General features: G+C 48.0%; 1 protein-coding gene across 1 annotated transcript; it reads right to left on the bottom strand.

The window, feature by feature from the left end:
* Nucleotides 1-4,709: 4,709 nt before the first annotated feature.
* Nucleotides 4,710-15,911, bottom strand: LOC148131741 (uncharacterized). The gene is made up of 4 exons (XM_087953029.1): nucleotides 14,890-15,911; nucleotides 13,420-13,555; nucleotides 7,967-8,725; nucleotides 4,710-5,114 (listed from the first exon to the last, which is right to left on the bottom strand). The coding sequence occupies exons 1-4, from the start codon at nucleotides 15,643-15,645 to the stop codon at nucleotides 4,726-4,728; spliced, it is 2,040 nt and encodes a 679-aa protein (XP_087809155.1). The 5' UTR covers nucleotides 15,646-15,911; the 3' UTR covers nucleotides 4,710-4,725.
* Between the last annotated feature and the right edge of the window lie 6,847 nt (nucleotides 15,912-22,758).

Genomic DNA, 22,758 nt, shown 5'->3' with positions numbered 1-22,758 from the left:
AGAAAGGGAAGAGAAGTTACAAAGATCTGGAGCTAGATGTAAAGAAACAGGATTTATTCAGAGATAATGGGTGAATATTTAACTGAAAAGGGGGTTCTGTAAAGGTACATAAGATTGTATTGTTATATTTGTAATAGAAATAATGTTAGGAAATTGGAAACAACATATGATTAAAAAGAGGAATAAAATAGTCTGTGTAATTTAGTGAAATTTTTGTGAACAAAATAAATGAAATGAAATAAATGAGATAACTGAATTAGGAAGGAATGGGAACATTTTAACTACTCAATGTTTTATAAAATATAAGTGAAGTGGGAGGGAAGTAATTATGGAAAGTTTATAAGTGTTCCCATAGAAGTAGGATACTTATTTGAAAAGTAATGTGTAAAATGTTCAAGATTTAAATGAATATTAATATTAATGATAGAATTTAATTAGTATGGATTGTTTTAATTATGTTATATATTTACAATTTTTTCTTTTTTAAAAATACATTGTGTAATTTTAGAATGTACCAAACAGAATCCGAACGGAAATTATGTATTACATTAAGTGTTACAATTTTAGGGGAAAGATATAAAGGCATCATACTCCAATTAGTGATCACAGGAGAAATTTTGCTTAATGAGAAAAGATAATAGACAGCTGAAGCAGGACAGACAAAGAATATAAGCATGATGATTTAAATTGAGATGATATAAATAAAATAAAATTAAGAAAGTTGAAAGAGAGAAGAAATTATATAGAAAATGTAGAATGATAATAAGATATGGAATGGAATACAAAAATGAGCATGAACTTGAATTTGTGTCTGCACGAAGAGATGTAACCCGGGATCAGACTGCTTTCAAAAAAGATATTTTATGTTTTTATGTTCTATGTTTTGTATGTTTATGTTTGTTTTTAAAAATAAAAAAAAAATTCAAAAAAAAAAAGAGACTAGACTCCATCTGTCAAAAATGGTGCAGGGTCTGCTTGGGCAGTGGGCTGGACTAGATGACCTACAAGGTCCCTTCCAACTCTGTTCATCTTTAGTAACCAGCTGGCATTTACAGCACTTGGGATATCTTGATCATGATTTTGCAACCTTTCCAAGCCAGCTTGATGGACGACAAGAGAAATAATTGTAAAATCAAGTGTGGTCTCACTTAAACACCATATCACTTAATGACTGAAATTCCAGGACCTAATTATGGTAATAAGTTAAGGATTACCTATAATGGCTTAGGTGTTGATGAGAGGCATCGAATTGAGTGTTTTTACTGTCCATTGAGAATGGTGGAAGCGGCATGTTTCAAGCTGGAAATCCGTGCACACTTACCTGAGTGTAGTTAAAACAGTTTTTACCTCCAAATAAAATCCTTGTGCATTAGACACCCATGATCTTTCTGGGGAATGAAAACAAATTTAATACCTATGCAGGCTGCGAGCCTTTGCTTTTTGCCCCCATCTCGCAATGCTGAGCCGCAACACCCATCTGGCACAACCAGTAGCACTATGATAGGTGTAAAAAAAAAATTTCAGTTGTGGATGATGGGTCCCAGATGGAAATATTATGTTCTGACCCAAACCCTTTTCCAATAAAACAAACACGAACCAAAGAGAACAGAAACCTTTTAATGATTCTTACGAATTCCTGGTTAAAAGTAAACTAATTAACTTTGATAAGCACGAGCTTTGCCAAAACGGTGTTAGTCTGCCAAGAATAACAGATAAAATATTTCACAACACAAGAATCTTCAAATACCAACTTAAGATACTGTAATGTCCACGAGGCTAAGTTTCAAAACGTCTTTGCTTCGGGCCATTACCTTGCAGCCTTACTGCGGAGTCACCCGTGCTGCTGTAACTGCTCTTTCCTATGAGCAATCCTGCGTGCACACGCAGTTGGCACAGGCTCCTCAGGAACCTCCTCATCGCTGCTGCCAGCCCCCACAATCTCTGAAGGCAGCAGTCCACTCCCTGATGGTCCTGGCCCCTCATCTGAGTCCTCGCTTTCCTCAACTGTCCGCACCTGCTGCCAGCTAAACACAACATACTAGTAGTCCTCGAGTTACAACCATAATTGACCCCAGGACTTAGGTCGCTGAGTGAAACATTTGTTAAGTGAGTTTTGCCCCATTTTACGACCTTTCTTGCCACTGTTGTTAAGGGAATCATAAATTAGTAACACGGTTGTTAAGGGAATCTGGCTTCCCCATGGACCTGGCTCGTCAGAATGTCGCAAAAGGGGATCACATGACCTTGGGACACCACAATCATCATGAGTCAGTTGCCAAGCATCTTAATTTTGACCATGTGACCGTGGGCATGCATTGGTCATAAGTGCATTGGCTTCATTGGTCATAAGTGTGAAAAAGAGCTGTAACTTTCAGTGCCCTTTTTTTTTTCAAACTTTGGTCACTAAATGAACTGTTGTAAGTCAAGGATTACCTGTAGATGGTATGATGTTTGCGTTAATTCCTGTCATTGAACACAACAAAGAGTTTTTCAAACCTGGGGACTTTTTTAAGATGTGTGGACTTCAACTCCCAGAATTCCCCAGCCGGCTCACCTGACAGTCCCCCAGTTGGTGAAACTCTTTTAATTAGATGATTTGAAGAACTCTTTCAACACTTACATTCCACTGAATATTTGTAAATTACGACTTCTGGAATGCTCAACGTCCCATTATCTTCTGCTATTTCCTAAGAGTTTCGTGCCACGCGATCCAAAAGAGCACCAAACCCAGTTCTTTGCATCTCTTTTCCGTAGCATAAAACCTGAGGAGATGCCCAGCTTGTGAGATCAACTTCTGTCAGCCCTAACCTCCTCCTAAAAAAAATTGTGTTGGGCATATGCAGCAGCCTTGAGAGCAGCGATGGCTAACCTCTTCAGCACCAAGTGCCGAAAGCATGCACGCATCCCCAAAATGCACTGCACGGGCATCCTTGTGCATGCGTGTGGCATTCCCCACCCCTGCGCACATACCCCACCTTCCTGTGCACGTGTCCCTCACGCATACATCCTCTGCATGCCCCCCCGCATGGACGTTAGAGACGTGAAACCAGCTGGCTGGCGCATGCGCGGCAGAGCTGAGCTGGGGCGACAGCTCACATGTCCAGTGAGAGGGCTCTGTGTGCCACCTCTGGCCTGTGTGCCATAGGTTCACCATCACGGCTTTAAAGTGATGCTGTGGGCTAGAGGTGGAGCTCTCGCCTCACACTCAGGAGGCTGTGAGTTTGATCCTAGGTCCGTGATGGCGAACCTATGGCATGCGTGCCACAAGTGGCATTGCAGTTATTTGTGCCGGCACGCGAGCTGTAGGCAAATTTACCTCACTGTGCATGCCTCACAGCTGATTTCAGGCCTTTTTCAGCCTCCCAGAGGCTTGGAAAAAGCCTCTGCTAGGCTTTTCAGGATGAATAGGCCCATTTTGCCACTTCCTGTAAAAACGGAAGTGACGAAACGGGCGTATTATTCAGCCTCTGGGAGGCCGAAAAAGGCCTCAAACCAGCCGAAAAATCAGTTGTGAGGCGCAGTGTAAGTAAGGGGGTGGCGGGGGGCATTGCATGTGCATGCGCAGGGGACATTGCATTCTGGGTGCTGGAACGCTCATGCGCGTGCACTCATGCGCACTCAATTTTTGGCACAAGAGCCCAAAAAGGTTAGCCACCAGTGTCATAGGTAGATATTTCTCTCTTTGGGCACAATAAGAATATATCTGCCGAATATAACTCCATATTGGTGACAGGAAGGGCATCCTGCCAGTATACCCTCAACTCCATTTGATTGCCCAGACTCCACCCCGCAAGGGATTATGGTGTCATTAAGATGATGATGATGATGCTACGCAACAACACATGACATTATGTGACATATCGCAACAGTTTTTTGCCTTTTTGCAGAGCCGGGGTGAGCATGGCCTGCGTGTGAAGCATCTGGCCTGTGGGCTACCTGTTTGACACCCCTGCTTTAGAACAGTGGTTGCCAACCAGTGAGCCGGGGACCACTGGTGGCCCTTTGGTGGTCTGCAGATCCCAAAGCGATTAATCCAGGCTGCGTGGGAACACAAGGCTGCGTCACGCACATGGCCCACGGGAACACAAGGCTAGCGTCGCGAACAACACGAGGTAGTGAGGGGAGGGGGGAAAGGGCGGAGTGAGGGGATTTGCCCCATGTGAGTGGCCACTGGACTGCTTCTTTCTTTTTCTGCTTTTGGTTGCACGCAAGGAAAGCAGCAAAAATCTTTCTTTCTCTCCCCCAAACCCTGCCAGAAACGAGTGTTTAGGATCCTGCAAGGCATCCTGCTCCAAGAGGCTGCACCAGCACGACAAGTCATTTATGGTGGTTTGGGGGAAAGACAGACTTCTGTTCCTTCTGCTGTTTTCCTTGCATGAAACCAAAAGTCTCTCTCTCTCCCACCCAGAGAACAGACCTGGAGATGGTATCCTGCGATCCCAAATAAAGAATGATCGATCGGTAGGAAAATGGGGTGGGAAATTTTCCTGCAGACTTTTTGGGGGATTTTCCCAGGGTCTCTAGTCCGCGGGATTTAAAATTATGAGTTTGGTGGTCCCTGAGGTCCAAAAGGTTGGCGACTCCTGCTATAGAAGATCTTCCAGGTCAGGGGAGGCAGTTGTGCGATCACACAACCCTTTGTCTCCTCTCAGAAGCGCCCCCCCACACACACACACAGAGGGAAGAACAGACACGCCGACTGCGCGTCGTCTATTCAAAGCTCATTTATTGTGAGAAATAAGTGCTAATGATCTGATCCCGGACTTCTACTCCCTGAGGATCTTGTTCGACCATGGTGTCGGTCTCCAGGTATGGAGGCACAGGGACCTCAGTGTCCACCCCTTGTCCTCCATTGATGATGGGCAGCTGGCGCCTCAAGGCCATGTTGTGAAGCATGGCGCAGACGACAAAAACCTTCGCCACTTTCTCCGGGCGGAGCATCAAGCGCCCCCCTGTGGAGTGAAGGCAGCGGAACCTCATCTTGAGCTGCCCGAAGGCCGTCTCCACCACCATCCGCGTCGTCTTGTGGGTTGCGTTGTAGCGCGCCACGGGCTCAGGGCCGTCGTCAGGGTGCGGGGTCATGAGGAAAGGCCGCAAAGGATACCCCGAGTCGCCTGAGGAAGAGAGGAAGCAAGTGTCAGCATACAAGGGGTACAGGTAGCCCTCGACTTATAATGGTTCGTTTAGTGGCCGCTCAGAGTTATCAACGGCACTCAAAAAAAGGTACTTAGGATAGTTTCCCCACACTTATGGCCACTGCAGCATCCCCCAGGATCATGATGATAAAAATTCAGTCACTTGGCAACTGGCTCATATTTATCCAATCAGAATAGAGCCAGAAGGGATCTTGGAGGTCTTCTAGTTCAGCCCCGTGTCCAAGCAGGAGACCCTATATTATTTCAGACCAATGGTTGTGTCATGCCCCTGTTGGAGCCTGATTCCGAGGGAGAGATGGAACAGCTGACAGGGAGTGGGAGTGTGGCTCCAGAGGTTGTGGAAGAAACTGGGGAAGGGCACAGGCTGGCTGGGCATTCAGAGACCCAAGGCCATCCCCTCTTCATCCTAGGGCAGGCAGGGAGGAGCAGATAAGGGAGAAACGTGAGTGGCGTGGTCTATGGGGGAGGAAAGGGCCCTGATCCCCTTCATGGGCTGCTGCTGGGAGGACTGTTTAAAAGGAAGCAAAGTTGTTGGAAGCAAAGCATGCATTATTCTTGTCGAAGCTTGTCTGGGTTTTAGCTTCCTCCCAACTGTGCTTGCTGCGTTATCTGGTAGAAGTCTGCAATTTATCACCCTGGCCTGCCGTGTTAATTACTTCAGTGTGGTTTGTGTTGGTTGTTTTTTTATTTATAATTATCTTTACTTTGGGTTCGGACTGCATTTACTTCCTCCATAGGCTGTTTCTTTTTTTTTTGGAAGAGTTTGATATCCAGCCGAGAATAATTGGACATCGGGGCCAAGTTGGAGGCATTAAAGGGGATTTATTCTACTTTTGTGACTTTGTTATTTTTGCGTCACGCCCCGGGTCGTCACAGGTTGTCCAGTCTCTTCTTAAGAACCTCCAGTGATGAAGCACCCTAAAGGAAAGCTGTTGCCCTGGTTTCATTACCCTCACCGTGAGGAAGTTTCTCCTTAATTGCAGGTTGCTTCTCTCCTTGATAAGTTTCCATCCTTGATGAATTTCTTGTCTTGCCTTCTGGGGCTTTGGCGAATAATTTGACCCCCTATTCTTTGTGGCAGCCCCCCAAATACTGGAATACTACTATCATGTCACCCCTAATTCTTTTCTCTAGACTAGCCAAACCCGAATACCTGCAACTGTTCTTCATATATTTTACTCTCTAGGCCAGGGGTCCTCAAACTTTCCTGTCCTTCAATTTCCTTCAATTCCTTCAATTTCCTGTCCCTCAGACTTTTAAGGGTGTTGGACGGGCTAGTGGGTGTGGCTAGGTGGTCATGTGACTGGGTAGGCGTGGTTAGGTGATCATGTGACTGGGTGGGCGTGGGCAATTTAGCATTAAACAAAACACACAAATTAAACTTTAATTTGTTATGCTCCTGGGGGTGGAAAGCAGGTTAGTGAAGGGATGTGGCTGCCTTTTGTGTGTTTTGTGTGTGTGTATGTGTGTGTGTGTGTGGCAACTCTAAAAAGACCATAGAAATATTGGGCTATGGATATGTCCCATTGGAGAATATGAATACACCCAGGGGGTGGGGGAAAAAACCAGGGTCAAGGGTGACAACGAAGGATGTGTCTCAGAGTTGGCTACACCCAGGCCAGTGCCGGACATGTTTACTCCCAATAAATCCTTTTGAAGTTTTGGAAGTTTGGCTCGAGACTCATGATTTAAATGGGGAATTAAGGGCCGGAATCCTGACAGTGTGTGTGTGTGTGTGTGTGTGTGTGTGTGTGTGTGTGTGTCTTTCTCTCTCCCACTCTCCCCCTCCCTCCCTCTCTCTCTGGAGGCCAAAAATGGGCCTGTTTTTGGCCTCCGTGCTTCCCATTTTTGACCACCTCAGCCTCCAGCAGGGTGGGGGCTGGTGGGTAAGTGGCGCAATGAGGGCAGGGCAGCCTCATGGTCCGGATTAATGGTTTGACGGGCCGTAGTTTGAGGACCCCTGTAGCCTAGGCCTTTAACCATCTTAGTTGTCCTTCTTTGCCCTTTTGCCAAAGTCTCGGCCTCTTTTTTTATTTAGAATGGTTACAGAGTCCTGGAATCACAGGATCCCCTTTTGCCGCCTTCTGACAAAGCGAAGTCAAGTTAAATTCGCGTAACAGCCACGTTTACTCCTAACAACGGCAGCGACTTCTTTAACTACTGTGGCAAGACAGATCGTAAAACGGGGGCAAAACAACAACTGTCTACTTAGCAAGAAAAATGTTCAGGCATGATATTCCCCTCTGAAAAAAAAAAATCGGGGCCGGCCAAAAGAGACCCCCCCCAAGAAATCGCTGCCCAGCTCCCTTTTCCTGCCGCTCACCGGCCTCCGCTCACACTGCCTGCCTGCCCGGGCTCCGCTCGCTCCGCTCAGGTATCCGGCTGGGGCTGTCAGGAGTTGCTACCGCCGGCGCTGCTCCAGTCCCACGTTGCCTCGGGAAGGGAAAGGCAAAACCAGGAGCCGCTGCTGCCGTTGCAAGCGCCGCCGCGGCTCTTCCTTTTGCCTTTCCTTCCTGAGGCAACGCGGGACTGGAGCCACGCAGAGTCGCGCCAGCGGTAGCAACTCCTGACTCGGGGCCTCCGAGGGGAGGGGAAGGAGGGAGAAGAAGGGGGGGAGAAAGGGGGGGGAGGTTCCAAAAAAAATCGGAATTCCGATTTTAATCGGAAGAATATCATGTCTGATGTTGGATTCCATTATGACCGTCAGTTGAGGACTACCCCTACTCTGAGAATTCCCCCTTCCCTTCCCACGTCCTAACCGTCCCTGCTTCAAAAATGGACAGCTCAACCCCACCCCAGGAGGTGCTTACCCAGAAGCCACCCCTTCCCTTCCGGCCACGACTCCAGCAGCCTTTGCAACTGGGAGAGTTGGAAGATGCGGGCGTCGTGGACGCTTCCGGGGAACTTGGCCAAGACGTGAGTGAAGCAACCCGAGGCGTCGCAAGTGGCCTGCACGTTCAGGCTGTGGAAGTTGTGGCAATTCCGGTACAGCGCCGGCATGTCTGCGGGGGCGATGATAGGCACGTGGGTGCAGTCCACAATCCCAATGACGTTGGGGAACCCTGCGATGTCAAAGAAGGCCTCCCTGGTCCGTCGCAGCTCCGAGTCAGTGGTGGGAAAGGTGATGTGCTCGTGGACGTGGCGCAACATGGCCTCCAGGAAGGCATCCAAGCAGCGGCTGACGGAAGACTGGGACACCCGCAGGTTATCTCCTGTCATCCGCTGGAAGGAGCCCGTGCCGAGAACCTGCAAGGCTATCAGGACTTTCTGCAACGTCGGGATGTGCCGGCGACTCGCAGACGCCCCATCCAGGTAGGGGGCCAAGAGAGTGCACAGGTCCTGGATGGCCTGGCGGTCCAGCCGGAAGCGGGTCAGGCATTCCTCGTCGGACACCTGGAGCTCGTGGGTGCGCATCCGGATGAGGCGGGTTCGACGGGGAGGCCGCCGGCTGTGGAGCTCGAGGTTGGTGGCGTAGACCAGGTCCAGCAGGCCTTCGTCATCCGAGCTGCCCTCTTCTGGATAAAGGGGGAGAGGGGGCCCTCTCCGCGGTTCCACCTGCCTGAGAGATCCTGCAGGGCCAAGCAGAGGAAGGAGACAAAGAAGTTGTCAGCTTATTTTATTTCTTGGATTTATATGCTGTTGAGTGTTAAGAGCTTTATATAGCCAATATATATCTATTTATCATTCTATCTCTCTTTTATCTATTATCTCTCTCTCTCTCTCTATCCATCATCTACCTATCTCTATCATCTATCTTATCATCTCTCTCTCTCACTCTCTCTCTCACTCTATCTATCTATCATCTATCTATCTTATCTATCTATCTATCTATCTATCTATCTATCTATCTATCTATCTATCTTCTTCTTTTTCTTCAGCGTTTGTCTCGCGCTCTGGCGAGGTCCGCTAATGTCCTTGAGTACTGCTTCCACGCCTCTCTGTCTGCCACGTATGTCGGGTCTGCCTTCGCGATCTCTAGATCGGCCTTGATCGTGTCCATCCAGCGTTGCTTAGGTCTACCACGCGGTCTCGCTCCTCCGACAATCACCTTCATCGCAGATTTATCTATCTATCTATCTATCTATCTATCTATCTATCTATCTATCTATCTATCTATCTATCTAGTGTCATGCTCCTGGTGGAGTCTGACTCTGAGGGAGAGGAGGAACAGCCAACAGGGAATGGAAGTGTGGCTCCGGAGGTTGTGGAGGAGGCTGGGGAAGGGCAGAGGTCGGCTGGGCAGAGGAGGACCCAGGCCCATCCCCTCTTCATCCTAGGGCATGCAGGGAGGAGAAGATAAGGGAGAGATGTGGTCTACTGGGGAGGAGAGGGCCTTGATCCTCTTCATGGGCTCCAGCTGTAACTGGATAAGAGGACGGACATGCGTATGGGCGAGTGCTGGAAACAAAGCGTGGAAATATCTCTAGTTTATTGTTCCTCTTTGAGTTTGGTGTCCTTCCCAGTGTGTGTTCTGATATCTGTGGACGTTTTCCAGCCCTTTTCTTGCCTGGCTTGTGTTGTTTTTTTTACTCTTTATAATTTAAACGGCATTTCCTCCTTCTTGTAACTGTTGTGTGGGAGTTTTTTGTCTCCACTCAAAGATATTCGGAGCTTGGAAGCAAAGTGAAGGAATAAAAGGGGCTTCAGCTGTTTATTTGTGACTGTGTTTATTTTGTATCTCACCCTGGGTCATCACATTATCTGTCTATCTATTTACCTATCATCTATCCATCTATCTATCTGTCTGTCTATCCATCTGTCTGTCTATCATCTAACTATCTGTCTGTCTATTTATCTATCATCTATCTATCCATCTATCAATCTATCATCTATCTACCTATCATCTATGTCTATTATCTGTCTGTCTATCTACCTATTATCTATGTATCTCTCTCTGTGTAATATTTGTATTTATTTATACAATAAATATAAATATGTTGTTTTGAAGACAATGGGTGATCACACCAAATATTGGCTTGATCTGGATTTCTCTTCTGTTCATTTTCTTTCCTTTTTGTTAAGTGACACAAATAAACTATTAACACTTCTATTTCTGAAAGTGTTTTTAATTTACAGCACTTTTGCATAACTGCTTAGAACCTTTTCACAGTTCTGTATACACCCACGTGTGCGGAAATGCTCAATCCACTTAAGTACTGGTAGTCCTCGACTTATGACCACAGCTGAGATCAGGATCTTCAGTCACTGAATGAAGCCATTATTAAAAGAATAACAGGATAACAGAGTTGGAAGGGACCTTGGAAGTCTTCTAATCCGCAACCTATAGGCTGCGGCCCAATGCCGGGCTGCAGCCTATTCGCAACAACCCTCACTTGCGCGAGTGTCACGGGCGCTCGCAGCCCCACTCACACGAGTATTGGGGTGCTCGGCTGCCCAGGGGTGGGATTCAAAAATCCCAGCAACTGGTCCGCTGCCCAGTTACTGGGTGGGCATGGCCATGGTGGGTGTGGCTTACTGGAACTTCTGGGATGACTATTTTTCGCCTTCCCCAGGGTCCAGATGCTTCCGGAGGACCTCTGGGAGGGTAAAAACAGCCTCCCTCAGGGTCCGGAGGCCCTCCAGAAGCCGGAATCAGGTCCGTTCTGGACTTCTGGAACTTCTGGTTTGGCGTTTGCTTCCCAGAGTTCAGAGGCTTCTGGAGGACCTCTGGGAGGCGAAACAGCCTCCCTCAGAGTCCGGAGGCCCTCCAGAAGCCAGAAACAGGCCTGTTTCTGGACTTCCGGTTTGGCTGTTTTTTCCCCCTTCCCCAGAGTCCGGAAGCTTCCGGAGGGCCTCTGGGAGGGCAAAAATAGCCTCCCTCAGGATCCGGAGGCCCTCCAGAAGCCGGAATCAGGTCCGTTTCTGGTCTTCCGGAACTTCCAGTTTGGCCGTTTTGGCTTCCCCAGAGTTCAGAGGCTTCTGGAGGACTTCTGGGAGGGTGAAAACAGCCTCCCTCAGAGTCCGGAGGCCCTCCAGAAGCCGGAAACAGGCCTGTTTCTGGACTTCCGGTTTGGCCATTTTTTCCCCTTCCCCAGAGTCCGGAAGCTTCCGGAGGGCCTCTGGGAGGGCAAAAATAGCCTCCCTCAGGATCCGGAGGCCCTCCAGAAGCCGGAATCAGGTCCGTTTCTGGTCTTCCGGAACTTCCGGTTTGGCCGTTTTTCGGCTTCCCCAGAGTTCAGAGGCTTCTGGAGGACTTCTGGGAGGGTGAAAACAGCCTCCCTCAGATTCCGGAGGCCCTCCAGAAGCCGGAAACAGGCCTGTTTCTGGACTTCCGGTTTGGCCATTTTTTTCCCCTTCCCCAGAGTCCGGAAGCTTCCGGAGGGCCTCTGGGAGGGCAAAAATAGCCTCCCTCAGAGTCCGGAGGGCCTCCAGAAGCCAGAAACAGGCCCGTTTCTGGACTTTCAGAAGGCCTGTTTTTCGCCCTCCCATAGCCTCTGCGCGGACCCTGCACTTACTTCCAAATCAGGCCGCGTGGAGACTCCTGGGAGGGGTGGGGTGAGTGCCAGCCTGTCGGTTCAACTACCATTTCGGCAAACAGTTTGCCCGAGCCAGTCCGAAGCAGTAGAATCCCACCCTTGCGCCTGTTCTTCTCACAAAACTATCCCCTTTCCTGCCTCCCCCCCCCGCTCTGGGCCACCAACCCGGAAAGGTTGGGGAACTGTGTTCTAGTCCAACCCCCGGCTCAAGCCAGATGCCATGTAATTGCTTCACTCAACGATTGCAACCCCTATTGCAGTCATTAAGTGGAGAGAAGGAAAGAGCTGCTTGCCAGAGGGACTCAGCCCCCATGTGAGGTCAAATTCCTGCGGAGGCAGAGATGCCCTCCACTACAGTCCCAGTGTCTCAGGGGGGCCCCTTGGGAAAATTAACCGCTCATCCCTTATTTAATGGAGTAAGTCTACTACATCCATACAAAGCGGATCAGCTGCCCCGGGGGAACAACTTGGCAGGGAACGGAGGCCTTGACATTCTTAAGAACCTTCCGTATTGTTCCTCCCTCCACGACACTCTAAGGTCGTCCTCAGCTTACGACCATCATTGGGACTGGAACATCCATTGCTAAGTGACACAATTGTTTAAAGAAATTGTTACGCCGCTTGTCACCGTGGTCATTAACCGTGTTGCCATGGTTGAGTGAATTGTATGGTCGTTAAGCGAATCCAGTCTCCCCCTTCGACTTTGCTTTTCGGAAGTCCCCCAAGAACAAGGGTGTCATGCCCCTGTTGGAATCTGATTCCGAGGGGGAGATCGAGCAGCTGACAGGGAGTGGGAATGTGGCTCCGGAGGAAACAGGGGAAGGGCACAGTCTGGCTGGGCATTCAGAGGAAGACCCAGGGCCACCCCCTCTTCATCCTAGGGCACGCAGGGAGGAACGGAGAAGGGAGCAATGTGAGTTACGTGGGTTACAGGGGAGGAAAGGGCCCTGATTCCCTTCATTAGCTGCAGCTGGGAAAACAGGATTTAAAAAGGGCGTTTGTGCACAGCACCTTGCTGGAAGCAAAGCGTGCATTATCTTTGTTTCTCAAGTCATATCTGGGTTCTGGCATCCTCTCAACTGTGTGTGTTTCGTTATCTTTTGAAGTCTGCAATTCCTTATCCTTCCCTGTCTCATAATTGCTGCAGCGTGGTTTGTGTTGGTTTTTATTTATAATTTATTTTCCTTTGGGTTCGGACTGAATTTCTTCCCTTTAAAACCTGTTCTTGGGAGAGTTTTTTCTCCAGCCAATGATAACTGGACATTGGGGGCCAAGTTGGAGGTATTAAAGGGACTTTACCTACTTTTTGTGACTTTAATGCTTTTGTGCCATGCCCTGGGTCATCACAAAGGGTCTTCAAGCTTGGCAAGTTTAAGACTTGTGGACCAACTCCCAGAATTCCTGAGCTAACATGACTGGAAGAGGAATTCTGGGAGCTGAAGTCCACAAGTCTTAAAGCTGTCAAGTTGGAAGACCCCTGCCCAAGAAGGTCACAGATGGCAATTATGTGACTCTCTGGGACATTGCAACCGTCGTAAATGCATCCCAGTTGCCAAGCACCCCAATTTTGATCATCTAACCACAGGAAGATTGCAATGGTCATAATTTCTACTTTTACTCTTTTCTTTACAGGAATAATTTGTACTTCTCTCATTTCCAATCCGAGCTGAAAGTCCACATACACACACACATACAAAAACCAGTTAGAGTTGAAATTGGCTCCAAAGACCCAAAAGAGACCGAGAAATCAAGATGAGCCTCATAACCAAGTGAATTGGGAATGTTACCTAAATTGCTGTGTTCCTCTTCGTCGGTTTCTCGCTTGGCTTCTCGGAAAAGAGGCTCTGGCACCGCGACGGATGGAGGCTGTTCAGCCTCGGCCTCTGGAGAAACCTCGTTATCCATCTCAAACAGCCCGAGCACCTGAAGCAGAAAAAGATCCCGTGGTTGTTAAGGATTACCTGCATAAAATATTATAAGTTATGCTTCTCTGTTTCCTTTCATTCCTTCTAGCAATATTTTATTGATGGGTTACAGGTAGTCCTTGACTTATGACCACAATGGAGCTTTAGGACAGATGGATTTCAACTCTCATGTTGGCTGGGGAATTCTGGGAGTTGAAGTCCAGCCGTCTTAAAGCAGCCAAGATCAACCAGTGAAACAGCTTTGCCTTCAGAAAGTGGTGGGAGCTTCCTCACTGGAGGCTTTCAAGAAGAGACTGGACTGCCATCTTTCCGAAATGGTGTGGGCTCTTCTGCTGGGGAGGGGGTTGGACTGGATGACCTACAAGGTCCCTTCCAACTCTGTTAATCTGTAATAAGATTGAGCCCAACATTTCTGCTGCTAAGTGAAACAAGTGGGTTTTGCCCCATTTTATTGCCACAGTTGTTAAGTGAATCATTGCACTTGATAAGTTAGTCTTCCTCATTGATTTTGCTTGTCAGAAGGTTGCAAAAAGTGATCACATAACCTTGGGACACAGTAATGGGTCATAAGTATGAACCAGTTTTCAACCATCTGAATTTGCTAGCTGGGGAATTCTGGGAGTTGAAGTCCCTGCATCTCAAAGGTGCCAAGGTTGAGAAACATTGCCTTAAATCAGGAGTGGGGAACTAGGGCCCTTTTATGACTGGCTCAGGAATTCTGGCAGTTGAAGTTCACAAGCCATAAAGGGGCCATCGTTCCCCATATTGGCTCAGGAATTCTGGGAGTTGAAGTTTAAAAGTCATAAAGGGGCCATCTTTCCCCATGCTGTCTCAGGAATTCTGGGAGTTGAAGTCCAAAAGTCATGAAGGGGCCATCTTTCCCCGTGCTGCCTCAGGAATTCTGGGAACTGAAGTCCACAAGCGATAAAGGGACCATCATTCCCGATATTGGCTCAGGAATTCTGGGAGTTGAAGTTTAAAAGTTATAAAGGGGCCATCGTTCCCCATTCTGGCTCAGGAATTCTGGGAGTTGAAGTTTAAAAGTCCTGAAGGGGCCATGTTTCCCCATGCTGCCTCAGGATTTCTGAGAGTTGAAGTCCACAAGCCCATAAAGCGGCCATCGTTCTCCACCTCTGCTAAATAAATAAATCCCTATTGGTCGGGAGCAACAACAGAACAAGGCTGGTGCCAGTTGGGCTTTTCAGGAGCCTCTTTGGGGACTGTGACCCAGGGTTTAATGGGGAGGGGGGATCTAGAAAGACTCTTATCAAGCCCCTTGCTTTACATCACCCCCCAAAAAACACAACCCTCCTCCTGAAACTATGTTTTTACTTGCTGTTCTTTCCTCTCCACTTCCCGCTGCATCTGCAGGAAATCCTCAGCCAAGGAAGCCGCCTGAGAGCAGGTCTCGGGTTCGTGTTCCCGGACCCAGCTCTGGATGTCCGGGGGCAGGATGGCCAGGAACTGCTCCAGGATCAGCAGCTCCAGGATCTGCTCCTTGGTGTGTCTCTCCGGCTTCAGCCACCGGTGGCAGAGATACCAGAGCTGGCTGCAGACCTCACGGGGGCCTTCGGCCTCCTGGTAGCGGAACTGGCGGAAACGTTGGCGTTTCATCTCCATGCTGGCTGAGTCGTCTCCCAGAATTTCTTCCTTCACCTTCACCATCCCCGATTCCCCAATTTCTCCCGCGTCCAAGAGGTTTTGGGGCTCCGAGCTTTCCTCGCTCAGGACCACAGGGTGCCGGCTGGCGCGGCCACCCCTGGGCCACAGGCGGGTGACCGCCGGCCCCTCCGCGGAGGGAGAGAATCTCCGCCGGTCTTGTAACTCGGTGGGGCGCAGTAGACTCCTCCACCCCGAACGAGGGGAACGAGCGGCGTTGTGATGGACTTTGTGCTGGGCCGTCCTCGCTTTGAGCAGCCTCTCGTTTTTTTCTCGAGAGCGGCGAGAAGCCATCGCTTTGCCCCTCCACTTTTCCTCCGGATCCGGCGTTTCGGGCTCCTCGTCTTCCATTTTCGCTCCGCGGGGAGCTCCCTGCTCTGAGGGACCTTGGAACTGAAGGCTCGGCGTCGAGGCCCGTTTTGCAGACATCCCTGGAAAGAGGCTCGCAAAGGGCCTTCCCTCCCTCCCTCTCTCTCCAAATGCCAGAGATTCGGGAAACGAAGGGCCACAACTTGGCAACGGGACTGTTTTTCCCAGAAGGAGAGGCGGAGAGGGATGGAAGCTTTGTCTTAAAAGGGCACCCCGAATCTCCAAACGAATCAAATCAGGGGTCTTTTACCTGAAGAATGGGAACAAAAACAGAAGGGGAGAGGGAACTAAGAATCCCTCAACAATTTAGCCACCCCAAATCCCTGTTGGAAAAAAAGTCGGTAAAGAAGTCAACACAGTGAGGCTGGCTGGGGAACTGTGGGAATTGAAGTCCACACATCTTAAAAGTTGCCAAGGTTGAGACCAAGGAGACAAACCTCAAACAGAAAGCAATCCTCCTCCTCTTTTAATGACCCCATAATCCCTTGCGGGGTTGTTGTGGTTAGCCGGCAGCAGGTAGCAGATGGCTGAGGAGAGCAAGGACTCAGATGAGGGGCCAGGACCATCAGGGAGCGGACTGCTGCCTTCATAGATTGTGGGGGCTGGCAGCAGTGATGAGGAGGTTCCCGAGGAGCCTGTGCCAAGTGCACGTGCACGAAGGATTACTCGGAGGAAAGAACAGTTACAGCAGCACAGGCGACTCGGGAGTAAGGCTGTCAGCTAATGGCCCCTCCCTCAAGAGGATAAAAGCCAGGTTTGAAAAAGCATTCTTTGCAGAAAGCAAAGAAGCTCTGAAGCTCAGCTTGTGGACATCTTAGTTTGTGTTTGGAGAATCTTGTAAATTAGTTCTTATCTCTGGGTTTTTGGCAGCATTGATGAACAACTCGGCAAGGCTCTTTCTTGTCGGAGCTAATTAGTGGAAAGCAACCTTTTATCTGTAAAGGAACAGAATTTGTCATTAAACCTTAAAAGGTGGGGGCTGCTGCCTTTGTGTTTGCTCTTTGGGAACCTGGTTGGGTCAGAACAAGGGTGGAGTCTGGGCAACTGAATGGAGCTGAGTTTTTACTGGCCAGATGCCCCTCCCGTTGCCAATGCAGAGTTTTGTTTTTTCCAGCAGATATTTTCTCAGTATGCCAAGAGAGAGAAATATCTGCCTCTAGCTAAGATTGAACTCTCAAGCCTCCTGATTGTGAGGCGAGAACTCCACCTCTAGGCCACCGCACCACTCATCAAACAAGTTTATAAGAAATGCAGGCTGTATGTAGCAGCTGCTGGGAGCAAATGTGACATTATCTTGTGTTGACTTTGCTTATCTGTGTTCCTGGCTGGGAAATGTGAGTTTTGCCGTGCCTTCAAGTCTGGCATTCTTGCTCCTGTCCTGCCAAACTAATTAGCTCAGTTGGGCTTGATTGGACTTCAGATTACAGTTTTTGTTGACCATGTTTTGGACTTGATTCCTTGCAGTTAAAGGCTGTTCCTGGGAGAGTTTTTCTCCAGCCAGAAGGTAACCTGGACACTGGGGGCAAAGTTGGAGCTATTAAAGGGACTCTTATTGATTATCTGACTGTGTTGCCTTTGTGCCACGTCCTGGGTCATCACAGGTAGTCCTTGACCTGTAACAGTTCATTTAGAAGTTACAACAGCACTTAAAAAAAATGATATATAAACGTTTTTCACACTTGCAGCTTCCCCATGGTCATGTGATCAAAATTCAGAGACTTGACAAACTGGCAGTTGCATATTTATGACACTGGTGATTCCTGTAGCAACTGAAAGGGCGCAAAAATAGGGCAAACCTCAGTTAACAACTGTCTCCCCATGCGCAGTTTGTCCTTTTAACCAGTCCTCCCAGCTGCAGCCCTTGAAGGGGATCAGGGCCCCTTCCTCCCCTGTAGACCATGCCACTCACATTTCTCCCTTATCTGCTCCATCCTTGTGTGCCTTAGGATGAAGAGGGAATGGGCCTGGGTCTTCCTCTGAATGCCCAGCCAGCCTGTGCCCTTCCCCAGTTTCCTCCACAATCATCGGAGCCACACTCCCACTCACTGTCAGCTGCTCAATCTCTCCCTTGGAGTCAGACTCCAACAGAGGCATGACAGTCGTAAAATGGTCAAAACTCACTTTAACAACTGTCTCACTTAGCAGCAGAAATCTTGGGCTCAGTTGTGGTCATACGCCAAGGCCTACCTGTAGCTAGTTACAGGTAGTCCTCATCACCACAATGGAGTCCAAAATTTATGTTGCTAAGTGAGAAATGGGTTAAGTGAGTTTTGCCCCACTTTATGACCTTTCTTGCCATGCATGTTAAGGGAATCACTGCAGTTGTTCAGTTAGTCACATGGTGGTTCAGTGAATCTGGCTTCCCTGTTGACTTTGTTTGTCAGAAGGTCGCAAGAAGGTATCGCATGACTCCCAGGACAGTGCAAAGGTCATAAATGTGAGTCAGTTGCCAAGAATCCAAATGTTAATCATGTGACCACGGGGAGGCTGCAAAGATCTTAAGCGTGAAAAACAGTCTTAAGTGACTTTTTTCAGTGCCGTTGCAACTTCAAACAGGCACTAAATAGACTGTTGTGGGTTGAGGACTACCTGTAGATGATTGATAATTAGATTAGATTAGATTAGATTAGATTAGATTAGATTAGATATAGATAGATAGATAGATAGATAGATAGATAGACAGACATATATAGAGATAGACATAGAGATAGATAGATTTAGAGATAGATATAGAAAGATACAGATTATATCTATATATCTAACAGATTATATCTATATATAGATATAGATAGATATAGGGATAGACAGATTTACTGTAGATGTAGATAGATAGATAGATATAGATATAGAGACAGATATAGTGATAGACATAGAGATAGATAGAGATAGACATAGATGGACAGATAGAGATATAGATAGATATAGAGAAATTTAGATAGAGGTAGACATATAGAGATATAGATAGATATAGTGATAGACATAGACGTATATACATATATACATTGATATATACATATATATACATAGATATAGAGATAGATAGATAGATAGAGATAGATAGATATAGAGATAGAGATATTTAGATAGAGATAGACATACAGATAGAGATAGAGATATATATATATATAGAGAGAAAGATATATATACCTAGAAAGCTAGAGATATACAGACAGACAGACAGACGGACAGATACCTAGCATCTGCAGGACATACTAATCTCTATTTTCATCTCAGTTAACGGGTAATCAGGGGAAGTATGTTACTGTAAAGGAACCAATCCACTGGATGACATACAGCCCTGAATCTTGACCAGCCTGTGACCTTGTCCAGCAAAGCTTTCCTCAGGTTCGTGTCACTAAAAACACAAAAAGCTGTTAAACAATAAGCAAGAGCCTTGCAGTCCTTGCAGTTGTGTCCAGCCCACGTGTAATGGGAGCTTACCTAGTTTACGCACCCCGCAGGGGTCCCCTTATGCTGAAACCTGGCATCTTCTGGCCATTCTTATGAAGTTCAGAGCTGGAAAAGAAGCACACGAAAACGCACAGGTTAGAACAACGTTTCTCAACTTCAGCCACTGTAAGATGAGTGGACTTTGTTAGTATTTGGGGATAAACCCCTAGCAGAGTATGCAGCAGCAGTCAAGCCAGGCAGCCAAATGAGAGAGGAAGGGTTTTAGAGTATACACACTGAACACAAACACTGTTTGTAGTTTAAATAGTTTTTAATCCAGTTAGAGTTTAGGCATTGTCAGTCAGTCCGTATGTCATTCACAATATATCCATTCAGTAAGACTCACTAACTCAGTCCAGATAATAGTCCTTACTATATCTTTATCAGCTGATAAAGATATCTTCTCCTCCTCCGATGCCTTTCTCCAGAGGATAACGCTGGATATTCAGTAGAACGATCAAACAGTAGACAGTCGCAGTAAAACAGTAGTAAACAGTTGTATCCAGCAGTAAACAGCAGTAAACAGTAAACAGCAAACGGTAAACAGTAGGCAGTAGTCAGTAAGTAGCAAGCTTTCTCCTGCTTCCTCTTATTGCAGTTTCTAACCGCACCCTTAATTGGCTAATTACATACAGTGTGGTGCTTAAAGTTACAAACACTTAAACTATGATACCTTAGTTTATATATTTATCCACCCAAACCTTGTTGGGTATCAATGTTATACCTAACAGACTTCAACTCCCAGAAGTCTCCAGTCGGCCTAGGACAATGGTGGCTAGCCTTTTTGGGGTCCTTTTGACAAAAATTGTTCACGTGCTTGCACGCTCGTGTGCCAGCAACCCAAAAGGCAATGCGCTCCACCTCCTACGCATGCGTGCGCAATCCCCACCCACCCACCCTCACCATCCCCTTACCTGCACTGCGCCTCACAGCTGACTTCCAGCCAGTTTGGAGCCTTCCCAGAGGTTTGAGGAAGGTTTCTGCAGGCCGAAAACTAGCTCCATTTCATCACTTCTGGTATTTTCAGAAAAACAGGAAGTGACGAAACAGGGCTAGTTTTCGGCCTGCAGAAGCCTTCCTCAAGCCTTTGGGAGGCCGAAAAAGGCCTCAAACCGGCCGAAAATCACTTGTGAGGCACGCGCGTGTGTAGTGAGGTAAGTAACTCACGTGCCGGCATAAATGGCTCTGCGTGCCACAGGTGGCATGCGTGCCATAGGTTTGCCATCACAGGCCTAGGAAACGCTGGATTAAGAGGAAAAACCCCGCACGCACGTAAGAACACCTATTAAGGAAAAGATCCAAACGGACAAAGACAGGCACCAATGGGGAAACCTGCAATTCAAACAGGTGACCCACTGGCGATGTTACCTAGTTTGGTAATGAAATACCTGCAAGAAAAAACCACCAAGCTCAGAGAGCATCAAGGACCCCACAGATCTCCCACACTATTTATAAAACAACAGTTCAAACATCGCCTGATTCAACAGCTTTTCAGGCCACGGTGGGACATCCATGTTCTGATCTAGGCTGTAAATTACGTTCATTCACAGCCTGCAAGGCTTCACAAACAGCCTTTCAGGGGAATGTTTATAAACACCCACCTTATCGCACTTGGAATGCGGCCACAGAACTAATTGCCAAATGCAGAGCAAGACCAAACTTGACAGAGAGTCAAACAGAACTTTTCAAAGCTTGAACCGACCAGACAAACTAATTGCTTCCTGAAAAAGCTCACATCCCGTTCGCTCCTCTTTTATGCCCTATGGGAGGGGCCAATCATCTCCAAGGCGCGGGCTTAGTCCCGAGTCAACCCTGCTTTCTCAATTGTTCTTGTCTTCTGGTAGGTCTGCACATGTGCAGGCTGGCAACTGGTTCCAGAAACTCCCCTGCCTCACTGCTGTCTGAGTCTGAAGGCAGCTGATGACTGCCAGCCTGCCCTGGCCCCACCTCTGCCTCTGATGCAGAGCCCTCATCATAGCCATCCTCAGCCTCCAAGACTAGCCCAGGTTCCTCCCCAACCTCCTCACTACTGTCCAACACTTTATGTCCTATACCAGGGGTGTCAAACTCAAGGCCCGGGGGCTGGATCCAGCCTGCAGAGTGGTTAGATCTGGCCCGGGGGGACACCCTGGAAACAGTGATGGACTAGCCCTCAGTGCCTCTGCCAGCAAAAACGGAGCTCAGGAGGGCTGCCCTCCTGAGCTCCGTTTTTGGTGGCAGAGGGTTGCAGGAGGCCGGTGCAGCCAAAAACGGAGCCCGGGAGCCCATTTTTGCTGGCAGCCACCACAGGCGCCCCCGACATGAGTGATACCGAGCTGGTCATGTCCATCGGGGCCCACCCGAGGTCAAACACAACCCTGATGTGGCCCTCAATGAAATTTGAGTTTGACACCCCTGTCCTATACAATATTGCTTTTAAGATTACGCTTTGCTCAGACTAACGCAGAGTTAGTCAAATTGGGATGGATTATGCATATAAACAAAAGGGACACGCGGTGGCTCAGTAACTAAGACGCTGAGCTTGTGGATCAGAAAGGTCGGCCGTTCTGCGGTTCGAATCCCTAGCGCCGCGTAATAGAGTGAGCTCCCGTTACTTGTCCCAGCTTCTGCCAACCTAGCAGTTCAAAAGCATGTAAAAAATGCAGGTAGAAAAATAGGCACCACCTTTGGTGGGAAGGTAACAGCATTCTGTGCACCTTCGGCGTTTAGTCATGCCGGCCACATGACCACGGAGACGTCTTTGGACAGCGCTGGCACTTTGGCTTTGTAACGGAGATGAGCACTGGCGCCCCCTAGAGCCGGAAATGACTAGCACGTATGAGAACCTTTACCTCATGCATGTAAACAAATAAATAAAGGGGGTAGCAATAATGTATACCAGATATTCCTGGACTTACAACATCAACTACGCTCAAAATTTCTGTGGCTAAACCATGGCAGTTGTTAAGTGAGCTCTGTCCCACTTTACCTTTCTTGCCCCAGCTGTTAAGCGAACCACCGCAGTTGCTAAATAACACAGCTGTTGCGTGAATTTGGCTTCCCCATTGACTTTGCTGTCAGAAGGTGTTCATACAACCCCGGGAAAAAGAGTGACCGTCATAAAAACAGGCCAGCTGCTAAGTCTCTGAATTTTGATCACGTGATCTTGGGGGATGGTGCAATGGTTGAAAGTGTGGAAAAAAAATATGTCGCTTTTTTTCAGTGCCGTTGTAACTTTGAAAGGTCACTAAATGAACTGTTGTAAGTTGAGCACTACCTGTAATATCCAGAGTCAAAATAAGAGTAGGTGTTGTGGTTAGCCGGCAGCAAGTGTGGACGGCTGAGGAGAGCGAGGATTCAGATGAGGGGCCAGGACCATCAGGGAGTGGACTGCTGCCTTCAGAGATTGGGGGGCTGGCAGCAGCGATGAGGAGGTTCCCGAGGAGCCTGTGCCAAGTGCGTGTGCGCGCAGGATTGATCATAGGAAAGAGCAGTTACAACAGCACGGGTGACTCCAGAGTAAGGCTGCAAGGTAATGGCCCCTCCTTCAAAAGATAAAAGCCAGCTGTGAAGTGAATGTTCTTTGCAGAAGGCAAAGACGTTTTGAAACCCCAGCCTCGTGAACATTCCAGTATCCTGAGTTTGTATTTGAAGATTCTTATTTTGCAAATTATTTCTTGTCTGTTATTTTTTTGGCAAGTCTCGCATAGTTTGGCAAGGCTTGTGCTTATCACAGCTAATTAT

This window comes from Notechis scutatus, chromosome 2 (assembly GCF_049901735.1).
Source record: "Notechis scutatus isolate UNSWTSFEM ecotype Mainland chromosome 2, rNotScu1.2, whole genome shotgun sequence".
Classification (NCBI taxonomy): Eukaryota; Metazoa; Chordata; class Lepidosauria; order Squamata; family Elapidae; genus Notechis; species Notechis scutatus.
This window is presented reverse-complemented; position numbering and strand designations above follow the sequence as displayed.

Excerpts from the sequence above, each read along its gene's own strand:
- LOC148131741 (XM_087953029.1), bottom strand. The coding sequence starts at position 15,645 with ATGTCTGCAAAACGGGCCTCGACGCCGAGCCTTCAGTTCCAAGGTCCC. Across the intron at positions 13,556-14,889 it reads TGGAGAGGAAAGAACAGCAA|GTGCTCGGGCTGTTTGAGAT; the intron begins GTAAAAACATAG and ends TTTCTGCTTCAG. Across the intron at positions 5,115-7,966 it reads AGGGAAGGGGTGGCTTCTGG|GCGACTCGGGGTATCCTTTG; the intron begins GTAAGCACCTCC and ends TCTCTTCCTCAG.